Consider the following 19,845-nt stretch of genomic DNA (forward strand, 5'->3'; position numbering starts at 1 on the left):
GGACCGCTTCGGTGGCGTTTGCGGCGTCGGCAGCCGCCAGCTGCATGGCCACAACTGGCGATTGCTGACTTTCAGGTGCACCAGGTGGTGGAACGTAGGCATCGATGCCATCTGCTGGCCAGAGCGGCTCCTGTCGCCCGTCCCCAACAGCCGTTCCCGTCGCTGCTTCGCTGCTCACATGCCTCTGCTCCGGCAGCGCATCCAGCACATCGACCTCTTTGGTTGGCGTGGGAGGAGCAACAGGCATACCGTCCACACACCTGTACCCTTCCAATAGTCAGGTGTTGCCCTCGCCTTGACTCACAAGGCCTAGCCAGCCATGTCGTACACTCCACACGCCTCTGCCTCCACCGGCCGCCGTCCGTCCGATCCTTCCATTTTGACGCTCATGCTCTTCGTCTGCACCCTCTCCATGATCCGGGCATGCGTGTGATCCCCTGTCTCCAATCATATTCCCTCAAACACACACACACACACACGCACGCTGCCCATCCGATGACCGATCCATGGACCGATCCGTCCATGGACATTCCATCAACTCGTTGCCAACCCCTCCCGCGCGACCTGAGTACGTCCACGAGACCAAGTCCAACCATCCCTCCCGTCTCGCCCCTCCACCCCACCTCTCCCCCCCCCTAACCCCACCCCATCTCACCCCCCACCCCCACCCCCACCAGTCCCCTTCCACACACTCATGTCGAGCCACAGCGCAACACCAGGAGAGCTCATAGGCATGTGTGTCGAGTGTACAGACCAGCCTTGGGAGCTGTTTTGCGAGCAATGCGCCGAGGAGTTTTGCGGCGTCTGCTTTGCCGCTATTCACGCCTCTGGAAGCCGGAAGGAGCACATCACCCACGATATGGAGAGACTGACCCGTGGCGGGCACGTGTCGGGGGTGGTGCTGCCCATGTCGCTCGAGGTCGCGAGCCAGAGCGAGGCACAGGAGGATGATGATGAGCGCCGGTCGCGGTCGCCGACACCCATGGCTATTGCCTCGCCACAGGACGGCGAGATGCCAAGCGCGCCCACGCCCGAGCTGCGCATGCTGCCAGTGCTTGACGGTCGCAAGTTGAAGCATCGTGCGGCGTTCATTCCGCTCCGCCTTACTCGCGACGAGCGTGAGGTGCTCGCGCTGATGGAGGCCGCGCTGGAGATCTCAGAGTACACCGACAAGGTCGACGTCCTCACTTACCGGTCCAAGATTCCGATCATGACCCAGCAGCTCGACGAGTTCCTTGACACTGTGGCCGGCCTTGTGGTGACCACTGACCTCAACAAGGGCAAGAAGCTGGTGAAGGGCGACCACGGGAAGAATGCGGGCCTGTACGCCACCATGTTTGAGGTTGTCCGCCGGCAAAAGGTACTCAATCCGGACAAGCTGCGGACATCGTACGGCAAGCTCATGTACATGCTCATGGACTCGGAGGCGATTCGCGAGGACATGGGCATCCACGAGCCGTTGGTCGCGCCGATACAGACGGTGTACAGCATGCTCTCTGATCGCGGGCCGCGCGCGCTCGCCCTCCTCGACGACCCGTACCTGCCCACCGCCACCGCCGAGGTCTCGCTACTGGGCCGATCGCGCGCCGAGCTTGACGACGACCTCAACGCCAAGCGGGCGGCGCGGAGCTACCTCATCCGCGAGTACAGCGGAAGCTCCGACGACGAGCTCACTGCCGACGAGGTCGAGCGGGTCATCCTCTCCATATCAGACGCCAACGCGTTTCTGGACCACGCCCGCGGATGCGTCGAGGCCATCACCGAGCTCCTTAATGAGCACTTTTCGCCCGAGGAGGACGATGCCTGGTCACTCGCCATCCGAGCTGGCGTGGGTGGCGCTCGGCTGTCGCACTCGCACGCCACCCAGTTTGAGTATGTCTCTCAGACCTTTGAGCTTTGGGGCGCCATCCAGTACAACTTTTACGAGCTCGCCATGGCCTGCGACGCCGACCTGATCGGCGGTGGCGGCGCCGCGCAGAAGGGCGGCGGGAGCTTCTACGGCCTCGGCGGGCGCAACTACCGACTCCGCGACACCGGCCAGGGCCTACAGCGCATGATGTCCGCGCCCAAGGGCGCAGGCACACTCTCGCGCATCCTCGGCTCGGTCCAGGCCAAGTTTGGCCGCTGGATTGGCTCGTCCGCCATCCACTCGGGCGACGTCAACGTGCCCAACGCGCTCGTCATCATCGACAAGTACGTTCAGGTCCCGCGCATCCTCTGGCCCGTCGTCAACTGCGTTCGCGCAATCCCCTCCATGTCGCCGTGCATGCTCGACATTGTCGGCGGCTCGGAACGCGCCATCAAGTTTGTTCTGAGGAACTTCTTCTGCTACGGCTTTGATGGTTCTGGCGCCAACAACTGGTCGTCCGCCGGCTCGTGCATCGACGGCCGCCTCACCTCGACATGGAACTGGTGCTCGCACATCGAGAAGAAATCATTCTTTCCGCTCTTTCTCCTCGCCGGCTTTGTCGGCTTTGATGGCAAGTTCTAGTTCCATGACACAAGCAAACACGCCGCCCCTCACACACTAGCTCACCACGCACCCATCGCCGCCGCCTGCATCGTCGTCGGGCATCATGTCGTCGACGTCGTGCTCGCTCATGCCGAGGACCGTCTGCGGCGGCAGCGAGGTGGCGGTGCCGGCCTCGGTCTTGTCGGCATCGACAACTAGCGTGGCAAAGACCGGCTTGTGGTCCGAGTACAGCACGTTGGCGCGGTCGGCGTAGGCGTGAAGCCGGCAGCACGGCGACGGCTTGTACAAGATGCGGTCGGTCCACGACGGGATCCGGGCTTTGGCCGATGAGTCGTACGAGCTAGTCCCGGCATCAAACTTGTACGTCGGGCCAAAGGCGATGGGCGCCTCGGCAAGGCCCACAAAGGCGCGTCCGGCCTCGGCCTCGATCCGCAGCTGGTCGTTGCCAAGCAGGACGTCGAGCTCATTGCGGGCAAGCGCCGCGTCGACCAGCGCCCGCGTCCCGTTGACCCGGTAGTTGAGGTCGCCGAACCAGATGACAACGTCAAAGGCGTCAAAGAGGTCCGCCGACTCGGGCGCCACCAGCCGTGGCGGGACGACCGCTAGGTTGGCGTTGATCCGGTGGTATGCCTCGTTGCGCTCGCTCACCGCGCCCTGGTGGGCAGGCAGATGCGCGCAGACAAAGAGCATGGCAACGCCGGCCACATGCACCGACACCGCCACTCCGCCCTTGTTGCCGACCAGGTTGGCGATGCCCGTCGCCACCGCGTCCGACCGCAGATGCGTCACGGCCTCTAGCAGCGAGGCTCGGACATAGACTGCAATGTGGATGGCCATCAGCGTGTGCGACCGGAGCAGCACGTACTGCGGGCCCAGCACGTGGCCGAGTGCAGTCTCCCACGCCTTTTTCGACGACACAAAGAACGCCTTGGAGATCGACTGCTCGCACTCTTGCGTGCCCACCACATACACGTCGGCATCGATCGACGACGCAGGCAGAAACGTCGCCAGCGTCTCCATCCCAGGCGTCGGCAAGCCATGCAAGTTCCACGTCGTCGCATACACCTTGATCTGCTCGCCCTCCACCTCGCCCCAGAGCTTTTCATGCCGCCGCCGCGCCCGCGCCGCAAACGATGACGGTCCAGCCTGGCTTCCACCCCTGCCCACCGCCGCCGAGCTTGTCCCACCAGCCTCGCCGCCGCTTGCACCCGGCGAGACCGGGGCCGTACTCGGCTTGGCCGGCCGCGCCTCCCCCGCCGCCGTCTCTGAGACCGCCGCGAGCCTCATAATGGCCGGCGCAGGCGAGGCGTCGGGCGTGGGCGGGACGGCGGTGATACTCGGCACGCCTCCTTCCCGCGGCGCTGTCTCCGCCTCGACGTCCACGAGCTCTCCAAAGTTGCTCATATCACCACAGCCACGTGTGTGAGATGGCGTCGGGAGAGGCGTGTGTGGATGAAGAAGGGTGAGAGGTGTGTGCTAGCACCAGCGTCAGCGACGGGTCTCCACGCTCCACCCCCCCGTCGTCTGCTGTCTGTGTCCGTACACGTGACGGTGATCGTGGCCGCGATCACTCTGCCGCCTGCCGTCACCGATCCCCAGGGAAAGGTCTTCAAACTATGGACCGGGCTCCCCTCCCCCCCCTCCCCCCTCCCCCTCCCCTCCCCTACCCCCCCCCCCCCCTCCCCCCGCCTGGCTTGGCCTCTGGCAACAACCACACTCTTCTCTTCGCCTTGCACCCTTGACACCCTGCTCTCTGCAGTATCTCTTTCCATGCTTGCTGTGCGACGCGGAGTAGCGCGGGCGTGCAGCGTGTCGGTGGCGCGGATGGGCGCGCTCATGCCGCGGCCGGCGGTGGACACTGTCGCTGTGCTGGGGCAGGTCGTGCCGCTGAGAGGCAAGGCAAGCGCGGCAGAGGCCGTGGCGGCGGCATCGCGGGCGACATTGGAGACGACCAAGGCCGGCGATCGTGACAACTATGTGTGCGGCTTGCTTTGGCCGCGCAAGGCGCAGGCTGGCTTCTACGCGCTGAGAGCGTTCAACGTGGAGACGGCCAAGATCAAGTCCAAGGTCTCGCGGCCGGAGCTTGGCATGGGTCGGTTTGCGTGGTGGGAGGCTGTGGTCGACGACGCCATGCGGGCCGGGGCCAAGGGCAACGGGCTGCTGCCGGCCGACTCGGTTGGCGCCAAGTCCGAGGTGGTCATCGCGCTGGCGGCCAACGTGTTCAAGTCGGCAGCATCGCCGCTGCTCACCAAGAACTGGCTGCAATCGGTCCTTGCCGCCCGTCGCGGCGATCTCGGCGTGGCCCAGCCGCAGACGCTCGCCGAGCTGGAGGAGTATGCCGAGGCCACCGCGTCGTCGCTCAACTACGCCGGGCTCTCCATCCTCGGCGTCGAGGATGCGCGCGCCGACCACGTCGCCTCGCACGTGGGCAAGGCCGCCGGCCTCGTCGCCCTTCTCCGCGGCCTCCCGTTGACCCTGCCCAAGAAGGAGATGGCCATCCCCATCGAGCTCATTCTCAAGCACGGCGTCGCCGTCAACTCGGTCTTTGCCGGCGAGATCGACGACCCGTTTTGCGAGGCCGTCTTTGACGTCGCCGTCGTCGCCAAAGCCCACGTCGACCAGGCCCGCGAGCTCCTTGCCGATCCGGGCCTCGCTCCCGACGTCCGCTACATCTCCCTCCCGCTCCACTACTGCGACGCCTACCTCACTCTCCTCGAGTCGGCCCGGTTCAACCCACTCGATGCATCGCTCGTTCACGTCCGCGGCGTCCGCACCCTTGTGCAAATGGCATCGACCGCCTGGCTTGGCCGCGCCTTGCTCTAGCGCGCACAGGTAATGAAGCCAGTCGCTGAACGAGCTCCGAGCCGTCGGCACCGAGCCATCGGCCGCGAACCGTCGGCCGGCAACAGCTTTCTCCCCCGCGCCACCAACACTCACACCTCACCACCCGTTGACCATGGCGACCAAGGCAGAGCTCCCGCCGGACAACGAGTGGACGGTGTTCTACCCCATATACATTAATGCCAAGCGGAGCCTCAAGCAGGGCCGGCGTGTGGCCGTGGCCGACGCGTGCGACAACCCCACCATGACCGAGGTCGAGACCATCTGCCGAGTCAACCTCAAGCTCCCCACAAAGGCCGAGCCCGAGGCCATGTACTCGCGGGACTACCTCGAGAAGGGCCGTGTCCGCGTCGCTATCAAGACCAAGGAGGGCAAGCTGCTCAACGACGAAATCCCGTCGCGTATGGCGCTCTGGCGCGCCGTCGGTCGCATCGTGCCTACCATTGCCAAGCGAGGCAAGGCGCCGGGCAACGGGGGTAAGAAGGGCAAGAAGAACAAGAAGAAGAACAAGAAGAAGAAGTAAATCGTCGTCCCGTACTCCCTCGTGCCCGTGTCCACGGGCTACCCGCTCCTCTTCCCCTCTCCCTGCCCGCTCCCCTCCCTCCTCCCTTCCCCACCCATGCATGACTCTCCCTTCCACTACCACCACGGCGGCCGACTTGCGAAGTCCGCCGACACGTTGGGCTGAAGACGCAGTCACGGCGTTGGCGAGTTTGCCGCGTGGCATCAATTTTATGGTCACCCACCCACCCACCCGCCCGTCGACGTCATTGTGACGCACCAGCACCCCGGCGTGTCTGTCAACGTGACCAGGTCCTGACTGCCACCTGACCACCCCGGCCGCTCACCCTTCATAGCTGTCTCTCATCACGTCCATGTCGACCTCGGAGTCGAACGAGAGCTCAACAGGCTCATCAAACTCGCTTCAACTTAACATATCGCCCCGCAATGGGCATGCTCATGCCACTGGCTCTACACTCGCTACGGTGGTGTATTTTGGAAGTGAGAAGAGGTACGCAGTGCTGCGGGTGACCAGATGCTGACCAGATTGACATTTATCCCGCTCTACCCCAGCCCCCTACCCCGCCCTCCCCGCAGCACTCACCCCCCTCCCATACCCATTATTCTCGGCAGTGATCTTGTCATGCGTGAGCATGTCTGCCTCAACAACGAGTACATCGCACCGTTCACGCTCAGCAACGTCGAGTACGCCACCGCGGAGCACTGTTATCAGGCGGCAAAGGTGCGGGCGTTTGACCCCAAAGCGGCAATCGCTGTCTCGCGCGCACTCACCGCCGCCGACGCGCGACACATGGCCAAGGACGCGGTCCAAGCCGCCATCGCCGCAGGCGTGTACAATGCACCTGCGTGGGCACGACGCCGCGAGCAGGCTATGTTCGAGGCGCTCAAGGCAAAGTGCGTACAGAACCAACACATCCTCCAGGTCTTACTCGAGACAGGCGACGCCACACTCGTCGAGGACTCACCCGCGGATCCGTACTGGGGCGGCACCGCGCCGGGCGCCCGCAACCGGCTGGGTGTCCTGCTCATGGAGCTCCGCAGCACGCTGGCCGGAACCCACTCGATCACCATTGGCCTCGCCCAGTCGACGTCAGACTCTCTCTCGGATGAGTCGACGCCGCCGAGCTCGCCGTGGCGCGCGACGCTTCCGCGGTCGCCGGCGCGCTTCCCGGCCGGCGTCTGTACCCTCACCGAGCTGGCGACGAGCTCACGTGGCGTCGACCTCGGTAGCATGGTCGGCGGCGAGCCGCAGATCAAGGCTGTCCTTGGCGATACTCCGCCGTTCAACTTGCTGCCGCTGCATGCGCTCGCGCGCCTTGCCCGCGGCGTCCGCTACCTTGAGTACTCGGGCGGTGCACTGCTCGCCACGCCCGGCGGCGTCCGCGACGACGGCCACGCCTTTGTTCTTCTCGAGGGCAGCGTCGTCGCGAGCACAAGCGACGGCTCCGAGTCCACCGTCGCCCCCTTTGTGCTCTTTGGCGAGCACTATGCACTCATGGGCGTGCGGAGCGCGACGTACAGCGTGCCGCGCGGGGGCATGGCGCACGTTCTGGCCATCCCTTCGGCGCTTCTGCTCGCCGTTCTCGAGCCAATGACACCGGTTGCGCTTGCACTGGCCACAAGCGCGCTCGCGCGCCATCCTGCCACCAAGCTTCTCGCCGAGCTCCACGCCACCATCCGAGCTGCCGCGGCCACCGGCAACGAGTTTGATGTGGGCGCCCTCGTCGCGCGGTACGCAGCTCTCGAGGCTGCGCTCTATCCTGAGATCGGAACCGGGCTGGCTATGCCGGCGTGGCAGGCGGCAGTGGCGGTGCTCCCGCTCCCGCTGTTTGTCCCAGCTGATGTGACGCTCGCAGGTCCGACTTGGGACGCGGGTTGTGTGGAAGAGGCTTCGCTCGGCAAAGTCACGCTCGCCGACGGCGAGAGCCACCTGGTTGGCCTCTGCACTGCGCTCGCGGTCCACTGGCACCAGATGACCAAGCTTCAGACAAATATGTGCGACGACATGGCAGCGGTGGAGGGCGTGCTGCAGGCGGCCGGCTTGGTCGACGACGATCTGCTTCGGGCAGCTCTTGACGCCCACGACACGCTGCCGACCGTCCACCTCGCAGTAGAGTCGCGGGCCGAGCTCGACACGAAACTCACGTCCTGGTCGCACAAGCTCGCACTGGCGGTCGGTGACGTGCTCGCCGTTGACACGGCGCTGGAAGCTGTCGGCATTGACGTCGTGTTTGGCGGGCACGCCGCGTGCGCCGATGCGCTTTCGCCGTGGTGTCGAGACGCGCAGGCCCGGATCGAGGCATGGGCCCATGCAAGAAGCGTCGCCGCAGACGTCGTTGCAGCGTACCTCGCGGCGCATCCGGACGAGGCTGCAAGCCGACGGGCGGCAGATGCATCCGCTGGTATCCACGTCATCGACTCTGGGGTGTGCTCCGGGCCGGCGGTGGTTGTGGTGGACACCGGACGCGGTGCCGATGCAGAGCGGCGTGCTCTGGTCAACGTGGCGGCGATGAGCGGCGAAGCCGCTGCCGCGGCGCTGCGTGCGCTCATTCTAGTCTTTGGCGAGAACATCCGGTCGATCAACATGGTGACGGCGGCAGACCGGCTTGCAGGGCGCAAAGGTGACTTTGTATTGGCGAGCCACGCCGTGTTGGCGGGCACCGGGCATGTAGTTGCGCTTGACGCCGGCATGGACGACGAAGCCGTGGTACTAGATATGCGCGCGAGCTGCGGCGTGCAGCGCGGGCCCGTCCTGACTGCGCCGGCGTGTACGCCGGAGCCGATGCTCGGGCTCTACGTCAAGGCGTACGGGTGCGTGGCGCGCGACGCGACCATGGGCACAATGGCGCAGGAGATGCAGAATGCACGCGAGATGGGCTTGCTCCGCCGCACTTCCCGGGCCCGGTTTGTAGCTGTGCTCGCAGACAGGGTGAGCAGAGAAGCGGCGGCGACCATGATCGAGTTCATTCATCGCGCCACCATCTTCGACAGCCATCACACCAGCTACCAGCGCTCCTCGTCATTGACGATTGACTCGATGTACGACAGGTCGTCGGCGTTGATGGCCGAGTAAAGAGTATCGACTTCTTCCTTGTCAAGCTGCGCCGCCTGGGTAAACGGCAGCGAACGCGCTAGCTCTGCGGTCGACGGCGTGGCGGCGATGACATGACGGGCCGACGGCGTCGGAGTGACAAGGCCCGCGGCAATGAGCGAGCCGTTACCGTTGCGCTTGGAGCGGAGCGACCGGAGGAGCGCAGCGTTGAGCGCGGCGTTGGACGCCGACTGAGCCTGCGTTCGCCGCACAAACGACGACTGGATGATCGACGGCGTGTTGACCCGCGCGAGCGGCGAGGTTGGGACCTGCCGCGACAGCGCCGACGCCGGCGATGTTGCCGGCTGCTGCATGAGCGTGGCAAACGCCGATGCCGCCGCATCGTCGGACGAGTCCGACGTTGAGACGTCCGAGAGCGAGTCGGACGAGTCGGACTCGGACTCGGACTCGGTGCCGGCGTCATCGTCAAACGGCGGGTGCGGGACCGGAACAGGAATCTGCACACGCGGACGAGAAGGCACGTCTTGTGCGACCTCCATCGGTGCAGGCGCGTCAAGATCGTCGTCCGAGTCGGACGATGTGGACGATGACGACGACGACGACGAAGAGGTCGACAGCGGCGAGGGGGAGCCTACATCAGCGGCCTGCGCCCGCGCGAGAGCTGACTCAGCGGCAGCGCTCTTGGGCGGGGCATGGCGGATGGGGGGCGGCGGCGACGGGCGACGGGTGCGCAACGACTCCGGCGACGGCTCGGGCGAAGGCGACGCCAGCGCTTCACGCTCGGCCGGAGGCGGCGCCACAGTGAGCGGCGCTGCCGGATGCGCATCGATCGCATCCTTGTTAGCCTGGGCCGACTTGGCGAGCCGACGCGCCTTGGCGTAACCGGCGCGGGCGGCCGCCAGCGCACTGTCAGCGGCGGTCGTCGGAGGGGGTGGGGTCGACGGTGGCGCCCTGGATGGGGATGTGGGCGCGGGTGCAGGCGCAGGAGGTGGTGTGGGTGCAGGGGCGGATGCGGGCGAGGAAGGGGGCGAGGCAGATGATGAGGAGGAGGAAGAGGAGGAGGAGGAGGATGTGGAGGTTGACGAGGACGTGGCGGACGACGCGCCCGAGTCTGCGTCCGAGCTTGATTCCGAGCCGGATGAGGAGGCCGAGTCTGAGGCCGAGTCTGAGGCAGAGCCTGAGGCCGAGTCCGAGTCCGAGACTGAGCTCGAATCCGAGTCCGAGCTCGAATCCGAGTCCGAGCTCGAATCCGAGTCCGAGCTCGAGTCTGACGATGAGGGTACGTCAGGAAGGACAGCAGGTTGCTGGGCAGATTCAGGTTCAGCACCCCGTTTGCGACGCTTCGACGGACGGACAGGCGTGTCGTCGTCAGCAGGAGACACAGCGGTGAGCGGCGGCGTGGTGGCGATGGCAGTCACATCTTGCGGCTCGGGCGACGGGCTTGCGCCGCGCTTCCGCTTGCGCGAGCGCTTGACAACCTCGACCTCGGCGGCAGCGGCAGCGGCCTTGGCATCGGCGGCTGCGAGCGCAGCATCAGCCTCGGCGGCGGCAGCTGCGGCAGCGGCAGCGGCAGCATCGGCCTCGGCGGCCTTGAGTGCAGCAGCGGCAGCGGCAGCCCTGGCCTCTGCCTTGCGGATCCGCTGCCGCTCCAGCTTCTCCTCGCGCTTGCGGCGCTTTCTAGCCTTGGCTTCGGCCTTGGCCTTGGCCTTGGCCTCAGCCTTTGCTTTGGCGGCTTCGGCTGGATCGGCCCCAGCCAGCGACAATGGCGGCGGCACTTTGGCGACTGCGGGACCGTCATCGTTGAGCTCGCCAGCGAGGAGATCATGAGAAGGAACGGCATTGAGAGCGCGGACAAAGCGAGCAAAGGTGACTCTGACGTGACCGGTATCCTGCTTGGGCACACCCAATGACTCGAGGTCGTCAAGCGAGTAGCCATCTAGGAGATCGACGGGAATGCCTTCAAAGGCAGCAGCATAGTCAGCAAATCGTGGCGGGAGGGAGGCAAAGAGGAGGCCGGCTACCGTGGCTGCGTTGGACAAGTCCTTGCCTGAGCCGGTCTGTTGCGAGCCGAGCACATTCTCTAGAGCCTGTTGTACACGAGATACCTGTGCCATACGTGTGTTTGTGGCGAGGGTGATGATGGTGATGGGCGGGTGATGGTGATGGGGAGAGCAGTGGTTGGAGGGGGGGGGGAGGGGGCGAGTGAGGCGGAGGGGGATGGATGGGGATCAGATGGGGGGAGGGGGGGGGGCAGGGAGGGGGGAGGGGCAGAGGCAGGGGCAGGGGCAGGGGGATGGGGATTGGCGAGGAACCGAGGTATGCTAGATGAGGCAAGGGATGAGTATGCGTGGAGATGGTGATCCGTGTGGATAGTGGTCTGTGTGGACGGTGATCCGATCCGGTGGATAGTGGTCTGTGTGGACGGTGATCTGATAGTGGTCTGCGTGGACGGTGATCTGTGTGGATAGTGGTCTGTGTGGACGGTGATCTGTGTGGATAGTGGTCTGTGGGGAGCGCGATAGGATTCATGAGCGTGTTTAGCACCAAAGAGCTCTGTAAGCCCAATGTGTTGGACGGCATGTCTATCTGCGGGGATCTGCATCGGGATGGCCATCCATCTGCCCACGTGTGGTGATCTGTGCGGCAGTCGACACGTCCCGATCAACCACTCCGCACACTCATCTCCCCCTCCCCCATGCGCCTCACACCGTGCCCGATAGAGCTCCGCATCGACCTCGATCCCTTGCTGCTACTCACGCTCCATCATCATCCTCTGATGCTGATGCTGATGCGAGTGGCCTCACCGATGCCATCCTCTCCATCCTCGCCTTTGCCCGCGACGACGTCGGCGCTGTCATCACCTCGGTCTCGGGCGCCATCTCCAACACTGGCGTCTTCATATTCCCGGCCTGGATCCTCGCCGAACTGAACATGGCCTGCGCCGAGTGTGTTCCACCCGATGACCTCGCTGCCGCCATCGCTTTCCGGCCGCTTCTTCCGCCCTATCAGCGGCCGTGGACTTCCTTGAGTGACCCGGCCGTGGAGCTCGTGCCCATCGTCGACGAGAGCGGCCTCGCTAGCGCTCTGTCGGGCGTCGGCCTAATGAGCTCAGCCGGATGGCGCGTAGGATGGGCCGGTATGGTCACTCCCGCTGAGCCCGATGCCACGCCGTCTGCCGCCCGCCCGGTCGATGGGCTTGTCCGCGCCATGCGCTGGTGCCGCGTCCAGACATCTCCGCCGCCGTCAGACGCTGCGTCGGCCAGGAGCTTCCATGTCGAGCCCAGCGCTGAGCTGGCGGTCGGCACTACGGTTGCTGTCCTCGCCTCACCGTTTGCCGCCCTCTGCCCGGCTGTCTTTGCCGATATGCAGCTCGCCGGCTCGGTCGCTGCCTTGCTCCCAGTTGCTAGCGTCGCCGGCATCATCGACGCGAGGTTGCAGCCAGGCGCCGAGGGCGGCATCCTGCTCTCACCGGAAGGCCACGTCGTCGGCATTACGCTTGCGCCGCTGCTGCCACCCGGCCTTGCGGCGCTCGAGCTGTTTCCGTTTGTCGGCACCGGCCCGCTCCTTGCCCTTCTTACCGGCGGTACTCCGCGCCGCTGCCGTCCGCTCCTCGCACCACCGCCGCGGTCGTTGCCAGTGGTCAAGGTCCGATGCGGCGACCAGTACGGCTCCGGCATTGTCGTCCGACGCGCCGGTGGCCGCACTGCCGTCGTTACAAACGCCCATGTCGTTGCCGATGCTGACGCCCCGGTCACCCTCGCTCCGCATCCATACACCGCCACCGCCGCCGTCGCCGCATCGCGCCTCGCGCCGTCGCCCGATGGCCTGGATGTGACGTGGTTGAAGCCAGCAGCAGAACTCGGCCTCCGCCCGATTTCACTTGCCAATCGACCCCTGGTCCGTGGCCAGCGCGTCGTTGTCGTCGGCTTTCCAGTTCTCGAGCCAATGGGCCCGCGCTCGCTGGGCCCGGTCACCACTTCAGGCACAATCACCCAGGTATGGGCCGAGTCCAAGCAGAGTGGACCCGCACTCGTTCTTGTCGACGCCGCCGTCCATCGCGGCAACTCGGGGGGCGCCTTACTCGATGCTGCCACCGGCGACCTCATCGGCCTCGTCACCTCCAACCTCTCGTCAGGCGTTCTTGGCACTCGGGTCCACGTCGGCTTTATCCTCCCAATACACGCGGCCTACGCTTCGTCTGCATCGCCGGCCGCCCGCAAAGCCTGGTGCCTCGATCCCACGCTACCGTCCAAGCTCTAGCCCCGCGCCGGGGCTGTTGGCTATCATCGCGCCTCCGCCAGCGCCCGCAGCTGGCGCTCAAACCCAGGATTCGGCTCTGCCAGCGGCCGCGCGCTCCGCACCCACGCCAAAGCGTCGTCGTACGTCAGCGAGCGGATGGTGGTGAGGAGAAAGGCAATGACTAGTGCAGTCGATCGCGACTTGCCCTGCGCGCAAAAGACGAGGACCGAGTGGCCCGATGCCAGCGCGTCCGTCATAAACGAGACCGCGTTGGCAATCTCCTCCTGGCCAAGCTCCTGGCTCTCCGCATCAATCCACTCGACCCGATGAATGACGAGCCCATCGTCCTCCAGTGCTGACAGCGACTTTCCCACTTGACAAAGAACGCCTCCAGACCCTTGGCCGTCGCCACCACACGATTCACGCCCATCTCCGCCAGCGACTCGGCCTTGCATGCCAAGTACCCTCCGTGCCACAGCGCAGCTCGCCCGGTGTCGCCACCCTGCTCGCTTCCACCTTGACTTCCAGCAGTCCCGTCGCGCCGCGCCAGAATCTCTGCCCAGCTGGCAATCCGATTGGCCGGCGAGCGAGCGGCGAGGACGGCAAACGCCGCGTCCTCAGGCACCGCTTCCTCACGGTGATCCTCGAGCTTCTGTTGGCACTCGCGGCAGCGGTCGGCCCGCAGTGGGTTGGCTACAAACGCCTCGCACTCTGCCGTGCCTGTAAAGTACAGCTGGTTGCCCAGCGCCGCCATGTTGCTTGACCCACCGACGGACTCGGTCACACGCAACGAGACAGGTGAGAGCCGCTCTACTACCCGTGATGGGGCTTTGTGGTTTACGGGCGCGGTATGGCTGCAGTCGCCAGCCCGGCCTACTCGCTTTCGTCAAAGAGCATGGAGCGGACCTGCGGGAGCAGGTTCTCGTACGCGATCTCCAGGCGAGTGTCGAGGGTGTTCGAGCACATGATCTTGCCCTTGCGGGCCGAGACGAGGACGCCGCCGCAGCACGACGGCGCGCCGTCCTCCACCTCGAGCGGCGACGCCGGGAGGAACCGCTTCTCGTCGAGCTTGATCTCGATCTTGGTCCGAGTCTTCTCTTCGTACTCGGCCACCACGCCCGGAATGACCTTCTTGGCCAGCGCCAGGTCTGCCTCACGGACATTGACCACCACCTTGGGCTCCATCACCTTGATCAGCGCCTGCATCAGAAGCTTCTCAAACAGCGCCTGATACCCCTCGCCCGTACCCTTGGCCGCCAGCTTCCGCCGTGCCTTCTGGAACAGCTCCTGCAGCGACGAGTTCCGCTCCCGCAGCACTGCCAGCCGAGCCGCGTTCTTGATGTTCGCCACGCGACTATCTCCCCATATACCCAATCAGTCCCCAACCCGCCACCACAAACACACACACTCGATCATCCATGAGCTTGCCATCACCTCCACGTCAACCTCTGCCAAAAATTGCTCCGGCCTCTGCCCCCGCCACCGCCATTGCCGCAACCGCTACAGCCACCGCCAGCACCTTTCACCCTCTCGCCCCATCCATCTTCTCCAATACCATGCCCTTCTCGAGCCACGCCCGTCTCCCCCGTCCCTCTCCCCGTCCCCCTTTGCCTGCCTGAAGCCCAGGCTCCCAACAGCAGCTCGTTGTCGATGACGGCCAAGTCACGCGGGAGGGAGAGGGTAGCCGCCAGCCGACCTACAAGCCGAAATACCAGGCAAGGACAACCCATACTCGACATGGTACAAATACAGACATGGCTATACGTGTACACCAAGTATAGTCGCACAGAAGGGCTTGATTCTGGTGGTAGGCGTCGGTAGAGGTCAGGGGGGTAGGGGGAGGTGGCGACGGGCACAGGTCACACGACTGACGTACATTTTGGAGGCGACTTCAGCCTGGTTCCGCTTGCGCTCAAACTCTGACGAGATGGTTGCAACAGCGCGCTCGACGAGCATGGCATGCTCAATGCAAAACTGCTCTTCCGCATCCGTCTCAATCTCTAGAACACGCTCCCTTGCCTCTGCGAGGAAGAACCGCGTCATATGCTCCACCTGCCGCTGCACTGCTGCCGAATCCATCTTTCCAATTGACCGAACAGCGACGAGTGGTCAGTTCGCCAATGCTCAGTCCCTCTCCCTCTGCTCCCAGCCCAGTCCACCATGGCACACCGCCACCCGATCCGATTGGCCGCCACCTTTTACATGCGCTGCCATCAACGGCGGTAGCTCTCAGGCCTGGCCACGGCCAAGACCCCGACCCCGACCTCTTCCACCTCCGCGCCGACTCCGGTGACGACCGCGGCCGGCCTGGGTCTGAGTCTGGGCCTGAGCCTGGGCCTGGGTTTGGCCTCCGTCTCCAGATGAAGATGGTGGAGCGCTGCGGCCGCGACCACGGCCGCGCCGTCCGCGATTGCGCCGCTCTTTGCGCAGCCTGGCCGCCCGTGACTCGCTGTTGCTCGCTCCACCACCGTTTGGCGCAGGCGACGCCGCGGACGACGACGAGGGTGGTGCGCGGGTCCGGCTGCGAGAGGCGCGCGGCCGCGGCGCACGGACCCGCTGGCGATACACCGGCAGGCCGCGAGCGGCCATGAGCTTGGCGACCTCGGCCTCGCCACCGGCTGCGAGCCGGCCCAGTACAAGCGTGAGGAACGAGACAATGCCAGCCTTGTCCGACAACGACAGGCCGTCGTTTCGGAGAACACCGCCGAAGAGGTAGTCGCCAAACGCAACCGCAAACGCGTCGTCACAGAGCTCCGGGGAGCTCGGGTCGAAATACAGCGTTCCGCGGTGAAGCAGAATCGACGCCGACGTCGGCGCCGATCGCAGCTGCACGTCGTCGCTAAAGTAGTACTGCGCCTGTAGGCCTGGCACGCCGACGACCTGCAGGCCGAGCCGAAGTGGGTCCAGCTCGTACTCCCATTGATCGCGCGGCGATATGCAGTGGTAGCAGTACTGGACAAGGTGCGGGAGCGTGCTCACCAGCTTTTGATTCCACGCCTCGGCCTCGGGCGCGCTCACCGCCGGCGCGTCGCCCTCGGTGTAGACCGCCACCGAGAGCGACGCCGCCAGCGACCGGACTCCGGCCTCGCGGAGGAGCGGCGCGAGCGTGCCCAGGTCGCTCTCCGAGAGCGCCAACGTCGGCAGTGCAGTGCCGACAAACAAGTCCGCGAGCTGCGGCGCGTCGTTGGCTAGTGCCTGCGCGCCGTGTACAAACGAGTAAAACCGCTTGCCGTCGGCAGGCCCGACGGCGCTCACCACAAACACCGGCGTGGTCGCCAGCAGCTCGTGGATCCACCCGACAGGCTCGGCAGAGCCCGGCGCCAGCGCCGCCGCCCGCAGCTGCCGCGCCATCAGGCCATACAGCTGCCGCAGCAGGTTGTAGTCTGACGGGGGATCAAAGGCAAAGAACACGCCCGGGTACTTGGCCACCAGCCGCGCCACCACCGCGCCCGTCGTCCCCACGGGCGGCGACTCGGGCACACGAGCCACGTTGACAAACAGCTTCTTGAGCGAGCCCTCGTACCACTCGTCAAGGTACACCACGTCAGCCAGCGCCCCGGCGTACTCGCTCTGGTTCGAGTGGACTGCCGCAGAGCTCCAGTACACCTCGCCCGAGCTCATCCACTCGCCGCTCACCTGCGCCCCATCGCTGCTCACACTGCTCGGCACAAACACGCGACGCCCGCCCTGGAACCAGGCCTCGATCCGCGAGAGCTCCGCCGCGCTTGCCAGCTCTGAGAGCAGCTTGTACAGCGCCGCAAAGAGCTCGACGCCTCCGGCATACTCACACACTCCCACTGCGCTTGCCAGCCCGTCAAGCACTTTGAGCACGCCGTCGACGTCGAGCGAGGTCGAAATACCCAGCGCGGACAGCAGCGAGCCGTTGCTCACCGTGACCTCCATCATCGGCATGACTTGCGCGATGATGCCCGGAACCTTGTGTGCGCCATCGAGCTGAAACGCCAGCCGAGCTGCCATTCGGCCCATCGAGGTCCGCACCAGCAGCGCCTCGCCGAGCTGACTCGCTGCACGCGACGCGTACCCGCGGACAACTGAGCTCGTTCGCTTTGCGTTCTTACCCTTGCCACCGCAGACTTCAGTTCGCACCACGCCGCACAACTTGGCCTCGTACTCGCTCGCCCACAGGCCCGACCGCTCCCCGTCGTCGTCCAGCAGCGCAAGCATCTTGTCGGCACAATGCCGCGCTGCGCCCACAAACTCGCGAGAGAGCTCGTAGTCGGCAACCTCGTACCGGAGCCCCGGGCCTGACGGCCAGCCGAGCGCCGCAATAGCGCCGCGCCCGGCCACAACCCGCTGGACAGGCACCACCCGCGGCGCCCGCGCTGCGCCAAAGAACTCGGCGAGCACCTCGCCCGTCGCCGCCACAGAGCCACACGCCGCACTGTACGCCTCGTGCACAAACGCGACGACCCCGCCCGAGCCGTAGAACAGCTCCTCGAGCACAGACGAGCCGGTGTAGCACGCTCCGAGGTACATCTCGGTCGGGTGCCAGTACTCGTTCTCGCGCGGCGCTGCCGCTCGCAGCAGCAGCACTTTGCGCACGGCCTCGACAATACCGCTGCCGACAACGCCCACCGCCAACAGCGCAAAGACTCCGAGTGCCTCGAGCTCGCCATGCCCGACCGCAGTAACTGTTCTCGTGTGCGGATCGCGGCTCCGTCCCGCGCGAGCCAGCGACGGCACCACATGAGCCTCGAGCACGCTCGCCACCGACGGCTCGCGGATGCCGAGCACGCTCAAATACGCTCGCACGCTCGCGCGGACCATTGGTTCGGACGCAAGCTGTGCCACGGCGTCGCGCGCCACAAGCCGGAACTTGCTGTCGGTAGCTGCCAGCTGGGCAAGCGCCGCCAGCTCAGCATCGCTCCCCTCGCATGCAAGCTCGAGCGGCGCAAAGACCGGCGTCGCAGAGCTCCGCACCTGGCCGACCGTAAGCACGGCGCCCGACGATGCCATCGGAAAAAGCGGGACGCCCGCCGAGGCTAGGTCGTCAGCCGGCACTTGCGCCCGCGCGCAGTAAGCATACACCGCGCTCGTCCACTCGCCGACGCTGGCAATGCCCGCCGACGCCAGCGTCACCGCCAGACTCGTGCCTTTGAGCTTGCTGCCAAACGCCACAAAGACGTCGGTGTCAAACGAGCGCACGCCGAGCCGAGCGAGCACGTCGGCAAAACTTGGGTCCTGAGCCGCCGCCGCCGCCAGCTCGGCGTCGACATACTCGAGGCCACAGAGCGAGGCCAGGAGCGCAGGCGGCGCAATGGCCAGCGCGTCAGTTGACGGCAGCAGCGCGGCCTTTGGCTTGATCCACCGCCCGCGCTCAGAGAGCACGCACGCGCTCGACCGCAGCGCGTCGATGACCCGCGGGACCAGGTGCGCAAACTCAGCTTCGACTGTCGCCGCCGCACCACGCCCGGGCGCAGGCAGCATCCGCAGTAGCAGTGCGGCTTGCTGCATGCTCACTTCGCTGCTGCCTCCCGACGCGGCGTCGCGAAAGTGCGCCAGCGCGCCGAGCACAGCCTCGGGCACTTGTCGCAGCAGCCACTCGTTCCATGGCCCGGCCTTGAGGTCTTCCCGATCGGCAGCAACCAGAAAGTCAGCCTGGACAAGAAACGGGAGGCCGTACGACCGCACAGGCAAAAAAGCGTACAGCGGCTCGGCGCTCAGCTCGGCGAGTGACGCAAGGTACTCGGTGCGGAACGCGATGACAATCTCCGACAGGGCCACGCCGGCCCGCTTCTCCTCACGCGCCGATGCTGGCGGCACCACAACCGTCTTATACACCAGGAACGCGTGGGCGGCGCCCCCGGGCTGCGAGGTAATGACAACCTGGCCGCCGCACGCCGCGCCGTCAACCGGTGCGTCCGGCGCATCGGGCGCATTGTATGCCAGTGCGCTTTGTGCTGCCTCGCGGGCGTAAACGTGTGCCACTCCGTCGCGGACGAGCGTCAGGCGTCGCAGCTTGCGGAGAAAGAGCAGGAGCGTGTGGCCAATCGATGCGCCCAGATCGTCGAACAGCGACGCTGCCGAGCTCGCCGACGCAAAGCTCTCCATCAGCGGGAGGACAATGGCCGTGGCGGCCTTGCCATCAAGGCCGACCGGCGGCGGAACGCCCAGCACCTCGCGGGCGTCGCCATCAATCCACTCGGGCACCACAAATCCAAGGCCGACCTCGGCCGAGTCGTCGGCGACACCGGGCGGCTTGGCTGCAAACTGAAAGGCGTAGCCGTTGGAGACCAGAGCCGGAGCGTGCGAGACCATAAAGACCGACTTGAAGCCGATGCCCTTTTCGCCGATGTAGCCGAGCGCAGTCTTCTTTGTCGAGTCGCCGATGTTGCACAGAGCACGGACGTCGCGCTCACGAAAGCCGAGCTCGTTGTTGAGCAGGACGATGCGAGCCTTGTCATCGTGTCCTCCAAGCAAATGGACTTCAAGACCAGGCTCAGCTCCATTAGCATAGCTATTATCATCAGCATTCTGAATGAGCTCCAGGAGAAAGTGTGTCTCCGACTTGTAGATGTCCGACGAGAGTGTGGTGAGCGCTCTCTGGAGGGCTTCATGCAGGAAAGACACCACTTCAGACGAGGCGCTCTGGTGGACGCCCCACTTACTCCGGATGTCTTCCACCACATGCCTAGCAAGTGCAACTCCTTCCGCTTGCTCTTCCGCCATTCTTCCTGAGCACCAGCCAGAGTCGAGT

General features: G+C 65.5%; 8 protein-coding genes across 8 annotated transcripts; 4 read left to right on the top strand and 4 right to left on the bottom strand.

Annotated features, from left to right (window-relative positions):
• Nucleotides 1-178: 178 nt before the first annotated feature.
• On the top strand, nt 179-2,520 carry AMSG_06283 (uncharacterized protein; the record flags this gene model as incomplete). Its single annotated transcript, XM_013901540.1, has 2 exons — nt 179-221; nt 753-2,520. 2 exons carry the CDS (start codon nt 179-181, stop codon nt 2,489-2,491), a joined length of 1,782 nt encoding a protein of 593 aa, XP_013756994.1. The 3' UTR covers nt 2,492-2,520.
• AMSG_06284 (inositol polyphosphate 5-phosphatase) lies at nt 2,397-4,311 on the bottom strand (the record flags this gene model as incomplete). Its single annotated transcript, XM_013901541.1, has 2 exons — nt 2,397-3,819; nt 4,260-4,311. The coding sequence occupies 2 exons, from the start codon at nt 4,309-4,311 to the stop codon at nt 2,528-2,530; spliced, it is 1,344 nt and encodes a 447-aa protein (XP_013756995.1). The 3' UTR covers nt 2,397-2,527.
• Nucleotides 4,312-5,429: 1,118 nt separating this feature from the next.
• On the top strand, nt 5,430-5,837 carry AMSG_06286 (signal recognition particle protein; the record flags this gene model as incomplete). The annotated part of the gene is made up of 1 exon (XM_013901542.1): nt 5,430-5,837. The coding sequence occupies one exon, from the start codon at nt 5,430-5,432 to the stop codon at nt 5,835-5,837; it is 408 nt and encodes a 135-aa protein (XP_013756996.1).
• A 334-nt stretch (nt 5,838-6,171) lies between these two features.
• AMSG_06287 (swarming motility protein YbiA) lies at nt 6,172-8,929 on the top strand. Its single transcript, XM_013901543.1, has 2 exons — nt 6,172-6,326; nt 6,449-8,929. Exons 1-2 carry the CDS (start codon nt 6,190-6,192, stop codon nt 8,907-8,909), a joined length of 2,598 nt encoding a protein of 865 aa, XP_013756997.1. The 5' UTR covers nt 6,172-6,189; the 3' UTR covers nt 8,910-8,929.
• AMSG_06288 (uncharacterized protein) lies at nt 8,709-11,002 on the bottom strand (the record flags this gene model as incomplete). Its single annotated transcript, XM_013901544.1, has 2 exons — nt 8,709-9,794; nt 9,978-11,002. 2 exons carry the CDS (start codon nt 11,000-11,002, stop codon nt 8,840-8,842), a joined length of 1,980 nt encoding a protein of 659 aa, XP_013756998.1. The 3' UTR covers nt 8,709-8,839.
• A 581-nt stretch (nt 11,003-11,583) lies between these two features.
• On the top strand, nt 11,584-13,148 carry AMSG_06289 (peroxisomal leader peptide-processing protease; the record flags this gene model as incomplete). The annotated part of the gene is made up of 2 exons (XM_013901545.1): nt 11,584-11,597; nt 11,684-13,148. 2 exons carry the CDS (start codon nt 11,584-11,586, stop codon nt 13,146-13,148), a joined length of 1,479 nt encoding a protein of 492 aa, XP_013756999.1.
• Nucleotides 13,149-13,171: 23 nt separating this feature from the next.
• AMSG_06290 (uncharacterized protein) lies at nt 13,172-13,881 on the bottom strand (the record flags this gene model as incomplete). Its single annotated transcript, XM_013901546.1, has 2 exons — nt 13,172-13,474; nt 13,507-13,881. The coding sequence occupies 2 exons, from the start codon at nt 13,879-13,881 to the stop codon at nt 13,172-13,174; spliced, it is 678 nt and encodes a 225-aa protein (XP_013757000.1).
• Nucleotides 13,882-13,950: 69 nt separating this feature from the next.
• Nucleotides 13,951-19,817, bottom strand: AMSG_11960 (uncharacterized protein; the record flags this gene model as incomplete). The annotated part of the gene is made up of 3 exons (XM_013901663.1): nt 13,951-14,481; nt 15,004-15,193; nt 15,677-19,817. The coding sequence occupies 3 exons, from the start codon at nt 19,815-19,817 to the stop codon at nt 14,001-14,003; spliced, it is 4,812 nt and encodes a 1,603-aa protein (XP_013757117.1). The 3' UTR covers nt 13,951-14,000.
• Between the last annotated feature and the right edge of the window lie 28 nt (nt 19,818-19,845).

Source organism: Thecamonas trahens (genome assembly GCF_000142905.1).
Source record: "Thecamonas trahens ATCC 50062 unplaced genomic scaffold supercont1.28, whole genome shotgun sequence".
NCBI lineage: Eukaryota > Apusomonadida > Apusomonadidae > Thecamonas > Thecamonas trahens.

Excerpts from the sequence above, each read along its gene's own strand:
- AMSG_06287 (XM_013901543.1), top strand. The coding sequence starts at position 6,190 with ATGTCGACCTCGGAGTCGAACGAGAGCTCAACAGGCTCATCAAACTCG. Across the intron at positions 6,327-6,448 it reads TATTTTGGAAGTGAGAAGAG|TGATCTTGTCATGCGTGAGC; the intron begins GTACGCAGTGCT and ends TATTCTCGGCAG.